Source organism: Elephantulus edwardii, unplaced genomic scaffold, assembly GCF_000299155.1.
Source record: "Elephantulus edwardii isolate Elephantulus edwardi_28Jun2011 unplaced genomic scaffold, EleEdw1.0 scaffold00070, whole genome shotgun sequence".
Taxonomy (NCBI): Eukaryota; Metazoa; Chordata; class Mammalia; order Macroscelidea; family Macroscelididae; genus Elephantulus; species Elephantulus edwardii.
Window position 1 is genome coordinate 1,573,794 of NW_006399820.1, and position 14,919 is coordinate 1,588,712.

General features: G+C 39.0%; 1 protein-coding gene across 2 annotated transcripts in view; it reads right to left on the reverse strand.

Moving 5' to 3' along the window:
* LRRC16A (leucine rich repeat containing 16A) overlaps positions 1-14,919 on the reverse strand; it is a 495,675-nt gene that overhangs the window by 158,295 nt on the left and 322,461 nt on the right. For both annotated transcript variants that reach the window (XM_006888644.1, XM_006888643.1), the window contains exons 21-23: positions 10,323-10,495; positions 8,549-8,617; positions 5,596-5,689 (exon numbers count right to left, since the gene is read on the reverse strand). In XM_006888644.1, the coding sequence (XP_006888706.1) occupies positions 5,596-5,689; positions 8,549-8,617; positions 10,323-10,495 (336 nt within the window). The remainder of the gene's footprint in view (positions 1-5,595; positions 5,690-8,548; positions 8,618-10,322; positions 10,496-14,919) is intronic.

Consider the following 14,919-nt stretch of genomic DNA (forward strand, 5'->3'; position numbering starts at 1 on the left):
GTACTCTTCCAGTCGTTTTTGGATAATCTTCAGTAGAATCTTGCTTGCATGTGAAATCAATGATATTGTTCTGTAGTTTCCACACTCAGTTGGGTCGCCCTTCTTTGGGATGGGAACAAATATAGACCTCTTCCAGTCATAGCTGTATTTCTGGTAAAGTGGTGTGCTGGCAATGCAAAGGCAGGTGGTTCAAATCTACCAGCTGCTCCAAGATAGAAAGTTGTGCTATCTCCTTCAGTGTAATTTACAGCTTCTGAAAACCCACTGAAGGGCTATAAGTTGCTTCTCACTTGATAGCTCTTAATTAACAGCTATGAATGAATAGCTCTGAATATGTTTTATAATTATTCTAAGTCTACTTCTTAAGTAGATTTAGAATAAAATATTTAAAGAGTGTTTGGTCTTTTCAATTACTTGCTATGCATCTGAAAGTTGTACAATGAATAAGAATGATAAAACAGTAACTGATACCTTTAAGTAGTGGTGTTGGAGAAGAGTACTGAACATCCCATGCACTAGCGAAAGAACAAACAAATATGTCTTGGAGAAAGTACTTCCTTGGAGGCAGGGATGGTGAAACTTGATCTCACATAATTTGGGCATATCATCAGGTGGGGCCAGTCCTTAAAATAAGACATCAAGCAGGGAAAGGTGGAGGGTTGGAGAAATAGAGACCATCTGTCAATCCAATGAGAAGGACTGACACAGCGACTCTAACAATGGGCTCACATGTAACAGAGAGGAGGAGGATGGTACAGGGCGGGGACGGGTACTGATAGGCTTGCTGTGGGTCATTACCAACTCGATGGCACATAACAACTTTCTAATAACAATGTACTGTTTCACAAGTAGTGTCTTAAGGTATTCCTAATTCTTTCCTCTGAAGACACCTTAAAGGAGCCCTAGTGGCACAGTGTTCAGTGTGTAAGGCTGCTGACTAAAGGGTTAGTGATTCAAATTCACAACTGACAGTAACTAAACAATGGACTTGAGTACGTTGGACATCCTGAGGCTGGTGTAAGATAAGGCTAGGTTCTGATCTGCTGCTCTTAGGGTCACTTTGAGTCAAAGTCTAATGGATGGCAGCTAGCTAACAACAATTACACTGGCAATTCTCCACTGTTGTTGTTGCTGTTATGTGCCGTTGAGTCACCTGTGACTCATAGCGACCCTATGTAGAACAGCCCTAAACACTGCTCTATCCTGTGCCAATCGCACTGCCTCTGACACACCCATCCCAATTACTCTGGTCACTGAATCAATCCACCTTATAGGGGGTCTTCCCCTCTTGCACCACCCCTCCACCCTCCCAAGCATGATGTCCCTCTCCAAGGACCTGTCCCTCCTTACATCATGTCCAAAGAATGTCAGACAAAGCCCCAGAATCCTTGCCTCCAAGGAGCAGCCTGATTTAACCCTCTCCAGGATGAATCTGTTTGTTTTCTTGGCAGTCCAGGGTACATTCAATACTCTTCTCCAGCACCACAGCTCAAAGGCATCAATTCTCCTTCTATCCTTCCTAGTCATTGTCCAACTCTCTGATGCATAACAACTGATTGCAAAAACCATAGCATGTATCAAACACACCTTAGTCTCCAGAGTGACACCACTGCTCTTCAGTACTTTGGGAGTACTTTAGGGAGAGGTCCCTAAGAGCAGACTTTCCCATTGCAATATGTTTTTTTATTTCCTGGCTGCTGGTACCAAGAGTGCTGACCGTGGAGCCAAGCAGACTAAAGTTGTTAACAATCTCAATCTCTTCACCATCCATCCATCCTGATGCTGCCAATTGGTCCAGTGGTGAGAATCTTTGTCTTCTTGACATTGAGCCTCAATCCATACTGAAGGCTGCAGTTCTTGACCCTCTGCAGCAAGCTATGCTAATGAAGTCTCCATTAGCATAACAAAAGAAAGCTTTTTCCAACAGGATCCCATCCATAGGTACAAAAGCCAGGTATTCATCATATATTTTTGAGACACACAGCTAAATCCATACCAAGTCATTTATTAATGGTTACAGAGTTGGAGGCTCAAGATTTGAAGTAAGAATTTATGACTTCAAACCTTGAATGCCTCTTGCCACATGAAAGCAGAACCTCAAATCATACAATTTTTGGTTTGTTTTTTTTTTTTAATTTAGTAAATGTATATGGAGTACCTAAGCATGTATGTCAGGCAAACTGTTGGTTCAGGGGAGTTTACAAAAAAAAAAAAAAAAAGGTATAGGCTCTTCCTTCAAGCAGCTCACTGTGCAGAGAGAGGAACTCTTAAGAACAACCAATTGTTCTCCAATAGGGTAAAAAGAGAAGTCACAGACTGGGAAAAAGTCTTTGGGAATGACATGTCAGATAAGGGAGTTATATCTGGAATTTATAAAATACTTGAGCACCACAAAAAAATAAATAATCCAATTTAAAAATGGGCACAGGATATGAACAGGCACTTCACCAAAGAAGACATTCAGATGGCCAACAAGCACATGAAGAAATGTTCAAAATCCCTAGCTCTAAGAGAGATGCAAATTAAAACAACTATAAGATATCATCTCACCCCGTCAAAATAGCAAAATTTAACAGCATTATGTTTAAAAACAACAGCAAGCAACAAATGCTGGCGAGGTTGTGGAGAAACTGGAACTCTTATTCACTGTTGGTGGGAGTGTAAAATGGTGCAACCGTTGTGGAAAGTGGTGTGGTGCATTCTCAAAAAGTTGCAAATAGAGATACAATTTGACCCGGCAATCCCACTACTGGGAATATACCCCAGAGACCATAACTGCCATCCAAGCAGATATATGCACACCCATGTTTATCGCAGGTTTGTTTACAATAGCAAAGATCTGGAAGCAACCTAGGTGCCCATCAACAAACGAATGGACAGAGAATCTGTGGTATATTCACACAATGGAATACTATGCTGCATTGAAAAAACAAGGAACTCAATGTAATATTATTCAAAATGGGTGACCCTTGGTGGCCTAGTGGCAAGAAGCTGTACTGCAATCCCAGAGGTACATGGTTCAAATTCACCAGATGCTGTGCCAGAGAAGGAGGGACAATTTCCTCCTGTACCAGTCAGATCTGATTTGATGGTACATGCACAAAAAATAATAATAAAATAAAATTTAAAAAAATGGGTGACCTTGGAGGACACTATGCTGAGTGAAATATCTCAGTCACAAAGGGACAAATACTGCATGGTACCACTGTTGTAGAATGGGACTGACATCAGGGTTGGGGTAAGACTGAGAAAAAACTGGATAAATTATGTATACTGTATTGAAACGGGTGAGGGAAAGAACACTTTAGAGGTGATATATGATTGAGTATTATGGTTATCACAGGAGTCCAGAATTAAGGCTGCATAGAGAAGTGTACTCGGTGTGGGCGGTGGGGGGGATGGGGGGATTGTATACCAATGAAGGAATTTTTTTTTCTTTTTCTTTTTGCTTTCAAAGAGAGGAGCGGACGGGTGGGGAGGGGTGGGCAGGGAGAAAAGTGCAGCAATGAATGAATGGAAATCCAAAATCTCTGTAAATGTTTATTAAAATTAATAAAAATGGGGGGGAGAGAAAGAACCAACTGGTATGGAAGATGACTCAGTGAAGCCTTTCTTCTCTTGTACTTGATTTAAAACCAACAGACACGGTCTAGACCACAGAATTCATTCTCAAGCTTTACATTAGGAAAGTTTGTTAAAACACAAATAGCTGTATTCTATCTGCAGTGCTCATGCCTATGGGTCTACACTTCTAACAAGTTCCCTCGCTCATTGCTACTGAGTTGATTCTGAATCATAGCAGCCCTCCACTGGGTTTCTGAGGCTGTGAATCATTACAGGAAGAGACTCTCTGACTGTCTTTTTCCTTCAGAACCACTAGTGGATTTGAGCCCCTGAAGAAGCATAGCCTGTAGGTTAGTAGCAGCGTTACTTGCTATGGACAACTTTGGGTAGAGCAAAATGAAGAGGAAGGGGTGGTAAGAGATGAAGCTGGAAGAGTTTTATGTTGTGTTGAACTCAGGCTTTATCCTGAAAGCCACCACTGATGATGCATAGACTGAAAGTTTTAGTCTGTTTGGAATTACCATAGAAGCTATTACTTCTGCAAGCAGCATGGAAGGCAGAAAGAATGGGTAGATGCTAGCTAGGGAGGATGTGGCAATAATCCTGGTTGAGAGATAATGGGGTTTAAACTAACGTACCTACATTGCTGTTGTTGTTATGTGCCATCAAGTCACTTAGGACTCATAGTAACCCCATGTACAAAAGCCCTAAAACCTGCTCTTATCCTGTGCCACCTTTACTGTATCTGACACACCTACCCTCATTACCCCTGTCACTGAATCAATCCATCTCATTAATGGTCTTCCTCTCTTTTTCTGTCCCTCCACCCTTCCAAGTATGATGCTCTTCTCCAAGGACTGGCCCCTTCTTGCAACATAAGAATGAAAAAGAGAACTAATTTGGAAATTTGTGCTGTAGAATTTATGTTGGTTGGTTGATTGACTGCTGGGAAAGTGAAGCTTAAGAAAGCAGATGAAGAGTGGAATGGACGTAGGAAGATTTCAAAGGCTGTTGATTATAACAGAGAATACTAAGTTCTGGCAGCTTAGTGGTAAGAGTTGCATTGCCAACTCAAAGGCAGGTGGTTCAAATCCACCAGCTCCTCCATGGAAAAAAGATGGACAATCTCCTCCTATGCAATTTACAGTTTCTATAAGCCTTCTGAAGGGAGAGCTATGAGTCAGTTCCAAGTCAATGGCATATAACAACAGTGAACTTTGTAAGCAGCAGTCTAGATTCTTTGGAAGAGATATTTTGGAGCACGTCTAAGAATAGAAAAAGGGAGCTCTGGTGGTATATACAATACATAGGAAGTTGCACTGCTAACTCAATTCTGTGGGGAAAAGATGGCCAATCTCTTTTTGTGTGATTTACAGCTGCAGAAAACCCATTGGAAGGTCAGCAGTGAGTCTGCTTTGACTGGGTGGCAATGACTGAGCGTGAGTGAAGAACAGACAGAAAGCTACCATAGAGAGAGAAAGATGAAGACAAGGGAGACTGAGAGAATAACTCACAAGGCAAGCTTTCAGCACCCACTAGGACACAAATAGTGGGCTCAAAGGCATGAACTCGTGGGTGGTTGAGATCCATTATCTATGGGTTTGCCAGGAGAAAGTGAGAATGGGTATGTATTTATATTTGTTTATGGACAAAAGTTGTAGAGGGGAAGCCTGAAAACCAAAATTTATTGGTGAGAATGAATGCAAAATTTTACCCATTTGAAAGAGGTTATACGAGTGGACATTAATTTTACCCACATGCTCCAAGAAATGACTGGAAAATTACTTATGCTTAAGTTCTGGCATGATAATGTTGTTAAGAATGCCATTTTATTCTACTTATATCTGGCATATTTTAGTCTTTCTTATTTTATTCCACCCTCAGGCATACATTATACCAGTCATGATCATAAGAGTACAAAAGAATATGAAAAAAGATATGCAAAAGACAAAGCATTGTTCATACATTCAGAATTCTTATTAGCACAGTTCAATTCAAATTTGAAAATGATTACAACTAATACGTTAATACCTTCTGCAGAGCCTCTTCTGTTTTTTCTGGGTTTGTTTTTAGGGCTTGAGAAGCATCATACATAGGAATTGGCATAAATCTCAATGTGTAGTTCCTAGATGAAAGGAGAACATAAAATGTTTATTTAAAAATAACTTCTTACAACTGTCTTAATTCAGCAATTAAAAAAAGAAGTTGCTTTCTAAGAGTAGAGAATTCTAAATCATTAGATCAGCTTGGGCTCCTAGACTGCAGGGTCAGTGTACTTCAATATCCACATGTATAGTGCCATGAGAATTGTGCTGGTTTTGTAAAAGGGCTTGGATTAATGAGAAATAGAATACTATTGCTCTGTTTTAAATTGTGGATTGCATTTAGGGCAGAATCTTTACACTGGAGTTAAAAAGACTAGAAAAAGCAGAACCAAGTCAAGAAAAAGAGCCCAGCATCAACTCACTCCTTGTATCTTGACATCCAACAAATCTGAATATACCTCAATCACACAGTGATTACAAGTGCTAAGCAGACTCAGACTGGTAACAGAGAAAACAAAGCCCAAATCTTTCCTTCTCAAACAAGTCCTTTTAACATCCAAAAAAGAATAATCTGCTCAGTCTCTTGGTTTTGTTAAATAAATAAGTGTACTATCTGTAGAAAAAACTGCCAGGAAAGACTATTCTATCAGCTAAAGACCACTGACCTCTGTGAATCCTTTCAGTTTGCATTTAAGATGCACACCTAGACCACCAGGCTCTATACACCAAATGGAACATTCAGGGCCTTGTGTTCATAAACCACCTTACCACTTTTCACCTTACTAGCTCATTAGACACAAAAATGCAAGGCTATTCCTGTGAGGAAAAAGTAAATCTAGACTCTGGCCTTTGGCTCTGACCTGCTAGAGTCCGTAGCTATGAGTTTTCTTTTATAAAACAGCCAGGGTGCTCTGGTTGTGTGACTAACCCAAAGGTGGCACCACTATGGTGATTTCAATCCACTAGCATCTCAGTAGGGTTTTTTGGTTTCGGTGTTTTTTGTTTGGTTTGGTTTGGTGTTTTTTTGTTTTTTTAGTCCAGATTAGCATAATTTATTTAAACAAAATTTTATTTAGAGCCACATTAACAGTTTGGAAATTCTGTGAATTGGCTATGCATACTCTCAGCTTCCTGAGTCTTGGCTGGTGGTTTACCACCACTTTCAGGCTAGGAACTATGCCATCATTACCAGCATACAGCCATTTAGAAGTATGTGTTCCCTTCCATCCAGGGGTTCTGAGGCAAAACACATATGTCTCCAGTCAGAGACGATTCCTGGGAGAAGTGGTTTTGGGGACTAAGTGTCCTCTGGGAGACTGGACCTTCTAACATGGTTTAGAAACTAAAAGGCACTTAAGGATAATACACCTTTTCATTCACACTTTGAAAGAAGAATGAATCAGAGAAGTGAGATGGTTTCAGAAAGATCATAGACTTATTGGTGAGATAGCTGGGAATAAAAACGAAGGTCCTAAAATGCCTGGACTAGAGAGTCCTGTTCATAGCACCCTGCTGGACACAGAAGCTCCTCCTGGGAGATCTTAAGTATAAGGAAAACCTAGGAATACACAAAATAATGAACACTTCTGCTGCCCCAGGAAAATGGCTTCTATGCAGGCTCAAACAAACAAAAGTAAGTGGGGTGGGGGTGGGGTGTTAGAGAAAGTAGTGCAACAGTGAATGAATGGAAATCCAAAATCTCTGTAAATGTTCATTAAAATTAATAAAATTTAATAAAAATTTTAAAAAAACATAAAAGTAAATGAGGTATACTCCTTATTTGATGCTTACTGAGATTTAGCAAACTATACATTTCATACTACTTTTTCAGGAAACAATAGTACGCAGGGATTGGCACTGCACTTAACACTACAGTATTATTTGTTTTACTTCAAATTAAAATTTTCAGCTAACCACCTAAACTCTAGTAACTGCAAAGATTGTGCTTTGATGTTAACCAGACTCTTAAATGATTTACTAGTGCTATTATTCTGATTAATAAGTCATTGTTTTTTAAATGAATTCTGGCATGAGCTTTCTGATCTACACTGGAGTGGGGGAAGTTGGTTGTGTTTCATTTGTCTTCTCTGAATATTGCCTTGTCCTTCCTAGGTATTTGAGACATTAAAAGAGAAATTTACCAATAAAGGTGATCACTAGAATAATCTTAATAAATATATTTCTGAAATTATGTTTATCTATCTATGCATACTTATATTTGCACACACAAACACACACATAAAAACACATACATATATATTACATATTTATAATATATTTTTTAATTTCATACTTTCTTATTAAAGCTTGACATTTGCATTGACCATTTCTGTTTTTACATAATACAATATGTAAATTGGAAAACTAAGAATCATATTCCTATTATTATTATCTCGCATAAACTAACTATATTATAGCTTCTCCTTTCTTTTATGGCTTTTTGAAAACATGAAGAAAGTAAATTGAACAATAAATAATAATTGCTGACTTTAGTTACTGTGGTAACAGAAAGTCGTTTATGACAATATAATATAGCCCTGAGCTTACCATTACTCAATTTCAATTTTACATTCTGGATCTCAGCCTTAGTCTTACAATGAATGGGATTTGAAGGTGCCATGATGAGCAGAAAAACTAGGCCCATGAAAACAGATTGTGAGACCAGAGGGGAGGCCGCCACCACACTGGATTCTTCCACTGATCCCTATTAATCTTCAGTATGGCACAGACTCATTAGCAAACAGGCATTTCTAGCCCCCTTTTTACAAATGAACTTCACAACAGAAGAAATTCATTCTTTTCCAAGGTCCCATGACTGGAGAGCAGTACATCACCCTCAGACCCCACCTCCTCATTCCCAATCTACTGACTCCTCATATAACACAGACAACACTGGTACTTCTGTATGTTTCCAGAAAGAAATCCTACTTAAAACTTACTTTTCCATAGCCACAGCTATATCTTGAAAGCCTTGAGCAGTGATGTTGTTCTTATCCCAAATTACAGTTCTGTTTGAAAATCAAATCACATAAGTAGTCAGACACTTAGGAATGAAGAAGACAATTCTTCCATGTACTATACATCACCTAAAGGTGACACTGTCTAGGTTGTTCTGTAAAATGGCATTATATGAGTAAGGGTTAATGTTTATCTCAGACAAAGTAAAGATGAGCACTTCAGCTAATATTATATTCTTCCATTTACTAACTTGAGAAGTATAGAAAAAGCTGCACTTAGAGACACGTTAACTTGCCATTACATTATTATATAATGATTTACTAACCAGAAAATTCTAAAGTCAAATTTGTCTGATACTCTCCCAATAGTATTCTAGCACACAAGTCTGAAGCTGAAGCCGTTTTTAAGAGATACTGAAGAAAAGAAAGCACTTCAAGTACTAAGCTCTTTTCCATTCTAAATAACTCAGCAGAGTCTTGTCTTTTTCTCTATGTTTTCATCACTGTCCTCATGTTGTGTGATTAGCAACCTTGGGAACCTTCATTCACTTGGCTGATAAAATGTCCATTACTATTAAATGAAGGCTGCTTATTTCTATTTTGAAGAAAAGGATTCCTCCAGTATGGATATACTTCAAAGGTATTTTTAGGACTTGTCAATTAACTCTGACATGAAATAACCTTTACTTGCATGATCCAAGTCTTAACATCAATACTCCTTTCCTCTTCTTAATCTCCATGATCATCTTGATATGCATGCTAACCTTCAATGGAATCGCTGTACTTTTTGGCATCTGGCTCTAGTTTTGACCGAAAATTCAGACTCCATCTTATGCAAGGGCTATCTGCAAAGAGCTTGGGGAGCAATGGGAATTAACTTTTCATTCCCCAGACTCCTGGACTGTAAAAAAATTGCTTTTGAATTAGAGGGTTACTTGTAGCCTCCTGGTACTAGGATAGCAAATGAAAGATAAGAGCCTGGACTCTTTCTTAGTTACTTAATTATCTTGTAACCTGGGGTGGCTTAAACAAAAAAAATTATTTCTCTACAGTTTAGAAGGATAAAAGGACGCCACCTCTTAGAGAAGGATTTCTCTCTACATTAGCTCTCAAGGTAGATTCCTCTTTCCTTTAAAGGAGTTTCCACCTTGGTGGTGTTCATGTGACTGAATATCTATTTATCTCCATCTCTGTTTCTTCCCCTTGCTTATTTAATCTCTTTTCTATCTCAAAAAAAAAAAAAAAAAAAAAAAAGAGAGACTGACTCAAGACATCCCCTACACTAATCTTATCTCAACATAACAAAGACAATCCATTCCCACACATACTTTTGGGGGTCACAATTACATTCTTAACAGGCTCGCAACCAAGCATGTGCAACCTCTTGCCACCATCATTACTCAACACTTGCTGGCTTTGCTCATTCAGTGCTGCTTAAACAGCCCAAAAAACCACTGTCATTACCTACATGCAAGTCAGCCATCCATGCTCCTGTGAGGGAGGCAGCAAACAGGAACATGCAGAGTGTCAGGTTTTGCTTCACAGTGGAAATACATTAAAACAAAGGTCTGAAGTGAGCACAGTACCTAAATTAGGGAACCAAAAAGATCTATAATCGTATTTCCTTCTTATATGCTGCATGGGAAGTCCAGACTCAGCTTCAGTTGGCAACACCCAGCTCTTCAATGTTTACTGTTGGAATGAGTATCTGCAAAGCTTTCCTAAGAAGGAAGGGTACAGGGTCCCTTCTGCATACCTGAGTTTGGTGTTGATCTGCAGGGCCTTGGCCAGCATCTTTGCTCCCATGTCCCCCATTGCGTTTCCACTGATGTCCACCTTCGTGAGAGAGGTGTTGCTCCCCAGGGCATTGATGATGATGGTGACCTCAGTCTTGAGTTTTGAGTCAGCCAGGGATAAGGACTGTAGTGGCTGTGAAGGGAAAAATGTGTGGTGTTCACCTCGGTCTCATCAAAGCAGCAATCACACCCCGAGACTTACCTCAAAGAAGAATTATAAGGTGATGCACTCAATGCACTGAGAGTCTGGTGCTGAACATAAAATGAGCCTTCAGTGTTCAGTTTGGAGAACATGTGCTCCAAAGTTCAGTACGTGCCACTACTCTTCTCAGGCAAGCAAAGGAAAGACCTTCAGGTAGCAGATATTTTGGAAATATATATATTTGATGTTGAGCCAATTTTGACTCAAGTGACACCAGATGTGTCAGGGTAGAAATGTGCTTCACATGGTCTTTAGTGGTTGATTTTACAAAAGTAGATCACCAGACCTTTCTTCCAAGGAGCTTCTGGATGAAGCTGAACTGCTAAGATTTCCATTTCAGGTAGCAGCTGAGCATTCCCTTGGTACTTCCTTTGAAGGATAAAGTGAAAAATAAACCAAAGCCCTTAACCCGCTGCTATTGAGTTGATGCTGACTCATAATTGTGACCCTCCAGTGGGCGCTCAAGGCTGTAACTCTTAACAGGAGGAAACTGCTCATCTTTTCCCCACAGAGTGGTCATTAGAACCACCAGAGATAAATGGCCTTTGGTTAGCAGCACAACACACTACACCACCACCATTCCCTGACTAAGGCACTCTGCTGGCACAGTGAACCACATGTAGGACTACAAACTGAAAGTCCACAATTTGTTCTTAGGAGAAAGATGGGCAGTCTCTCCTATAAAGATCTATAGATCTCTATAGAGGACTACCAGGAGTCAGAACTTTCGAAGATTAAAACTGAAGTCATTGCTGTTAAGTATGAGCAGATTCGTAACTGACCAGTAGGTTTTCAGTGGTTACAAAGTGCACAGAAGGAGACCGTCCATCTTTCACTCAGAGAATTATTTGTGGATCGAAACCACCATTTGGAAGCACCACCTTTGGGCTAGCAGTGTAACATCCTGTGGTCTGTACCATTAGAATTTCCTTATAGGATGCTGTGCTCATGTTTTGTCAAGTTGGAACTGACTCACCACTGACTCTCTGGCAGGTTTCCAGAGGCTATAAATCACATGGGAGGAGAAATATCCATCTTTCTCCTGTGAAGTAACCAGTGGATTTAAGCCACCTGCCTTTAAGTTGTCAGTACAACTCCTATCACTAAGCCACCAGAGCTCCCTTCTTGGAAGACAGTACCAAATAAGTAAAAAGACTACAGACCTGTTTTTTTTATGGGTTTTCTTTAAACATTCTTCTAGGTCATATAGCCCTGGTGTGTTCACTTGCCATACAGAGGTAACTTGTGGTTGCTGTGAAGCTGAACACTGTGACACTGGCATGTCGAATGTGTTAATGGTCACCCATGGTGGACAGTGTTTAGTGGGGCTTCCCAATTAAAACAAGCTTGGAAGGAGGAATGGCATCCACTTCCATAATAGCTTGCCTCCAGAAACCCTATGAACCTGGAGAAAGGATGAAAGTCACACAAGTGTTGAGGATGCTCCTTCATAGGGTTGCTATGAGTCACCTACAACTCGACGGCACTTAACAATTCTTTTCTCTAAAGAAGTTGTTCTTACTATTCATTTTTATTTTTACACAAAATGATTGGGTATTTTAAAATATTCAGAAGAAAAGAAAATAAAACTAGCTAAGAATAACAACATTTGTGGAATAAATATGTTTAGGCACTATTTCAACTCTATGCATGTGTTTGGTAACTCAACCTACTATGCTTATAAGCCCTGGAGGTGCAGTGGTGAAACACTCAGCTGCTTCAAAAGTCTAAAAATAATAATGGCTGTTTCAAGCCACCAGCCTCTCCATGGGAGAAAGGCATGGGAGTCTGGTCCTGTAAAGATCACAGCCTTGGAAGCCCTATGGGAGAGCTTTTCTCTGCCTTATGGAATGAGTTAGGATTGACTTGTTGGCAGGAGATTTAGTATTATCACTTCCCAAATGAAAAATAGAGGCATAGAGATGCTAAGAGACTCCCTCGAGGTCACACAGGCTGTAAAGGAGATGAACTGTTTTGACCATAACTCCCTTAGTTTACCTGTCTAAGAGAAAACACAATTACTGGGGTTTATTCACGTCAAATTGGCCTGACTTATGAAATTCTTTAATATATGAGCTCAATGGTAAATTCAAACCAATCTCACTCACTATCCATTTCAGTTAAAGATTAAAAACCAATGGATGCAGGCAAGGCAAGGAGTCTTCTTGGCACAATGGTTAATGCTCTTGGCCACTAATCAGATGGTAAAAATTAAAGTCAATCAACTGTTCCATGGGGAAAAGATGTGGCAGTAGGCTTCCATAGAAAAGACTTACAAGCTTGGAAGCCCTTTGAGGCTGCTCTACTAATGCTGTAGGGTCACTATGAGTCAGTATCAACTCAACTGCAATGGGTGGGTTAGCTTTTTTGTTTTGCTTCTGCTCGCACAGTATTTGCATAAAAAAGAAAGACAATAGTAATATTTCCTATTGCCTCATAGAAAGCTCACTTTATGTTTATACTGCCTTCGTGGTTCTGTAGATATTTGAATTTAAAATGATCGACTTAAACATAACTGAATTAAGTGGGTGAGATTTTTTTAGACTCAAAGCCATGTCTAAAAGTCAGATTCCCATTTTCCCCAGGGGTTTTTAGACATTTTCTGGGTTAGCCTTAGGTGGTCTGTATCAGGTCTCGTCACATTCAACAATTCTATATACTTATTTCATAAGCAGTTCCAGTACCACAAGCAGTGGATACTAGAAGTAGCTTGTAAGGTCGTCTTTGGCAAGGCTCCCTGCTAGCCCTTTAGATTAGAGCTCTGAAGACAGTCTACACAAGGCACTCAAACACAGCAGGAGTACTATCTGTGTCCACTCAGTCACTGAACACAGACTTTTAAAGCAACACCCTAAGAAAGGCACTTCTATCCAAAGGCCACAGAAGACAGGCTGAGAGAGCTGATAGTTTTAAGACTCTGATATCAACAAAGGAGCATCACGTTATATTTCTATTAAGTGATATAGTCCAAATTTTATAAAGTTTTCTCATCTTAATACAGTTTATAGAAATATATGGCAATGGATGTTGGTGATGATTGCACATGATTGATTATCATTGGTTCCACTATAATGTCCAAGTGAACACTGATGAATGGGTAGGTGTGTTACTTATATTTTCCTAACAATAATAAAGTAATATTAGTATTAATTAGGAAGCAAATTTTTAAAAAGTTAAACAACATTCAAATGTTAAAAACCTTAGCAAAAAAAAGGAAAATCCTAGGTATGTTTACATTCAGATTAGTTTTGTGATGCTGCTTTCAATTTTTTTAGAGATCTTTCTTAGACTTGAGGAACATCTTACAAATTTAACAAAAATATACTTCCTGCCTGGGAAACAGTATAGTTAAATAAGTGCAATGCTGCTTTAATAAAAAGCTGTAATCACATCTTTCATCATTTTAAGAAATCACTCTTCAACTACTCCAAAAATAATATATTACAGCTGCTTCTTCATTCTGGCACACTGCCAACTCTACAAGCTAGCGAGTCACAATTCTAGTACCATATTCAAATTCTAATACACCCCAGTTAACACTTAAAAATAATAGGCAGGGTCATTAACATGAGTAGAACAGTCTGAACAGCATGCATATTTATAAGGTCATCCTTTCTTGAATTATTGCACTTCCTTTGAATGTTACTATTTGAAATCTCACCATCTCCTCTCATACCCGAACATGCTTTAGCTGAGGATCTCTTTCCTAAAAGCACTTCCAAAAGAGCCGCATTCCGTCTGTCCTGCTGGTTACAACAAAGCTTTACATGTAAAACTTCCAAACAAGTTTTCCTGTCATCAGGAACCCTGCTACCATCTCACCACTCTGGGCACAGAAGCCTGCCAACTTCTGACTACAGTTGAGGAAGTCACCTGAGCCCAACAGGCATATAGATTTTCCATACACAAAGAATATGCTACACTGGGCAATTAAAGTATTTCAGGAGTTGTCAAAGAAAGAAAAAAAAACCAAACTCTATAAACAACATTGGAATCAAAACCAAAAGATGTAACTATTATATATGTAAACCCCTAACTTCTAAATGAAAATTGACCCAATTGTGCCAGTTAATGGTAGAATTTTTGTCACTATACGACTTAACACCTAGTCATTTTAAATTGTTTTTTACATTACTGATTCAGAAGTAGAGAGAGAGAAAAAAATTGCTTTTCAAAAAAATCGTCACTTATTTTTTAACGACAAGAATATAAAAAGCTTTTCACGACATAGTACTATTAGCAACACACTATTAAAACTTGGAACTTAGCAGAAATCTCATTTACACAGCAAACTTCATCTTCCCCAAATATGTTTTTAGACATGTTTTAAATATCAAGATTATCTTTTAAGTGGG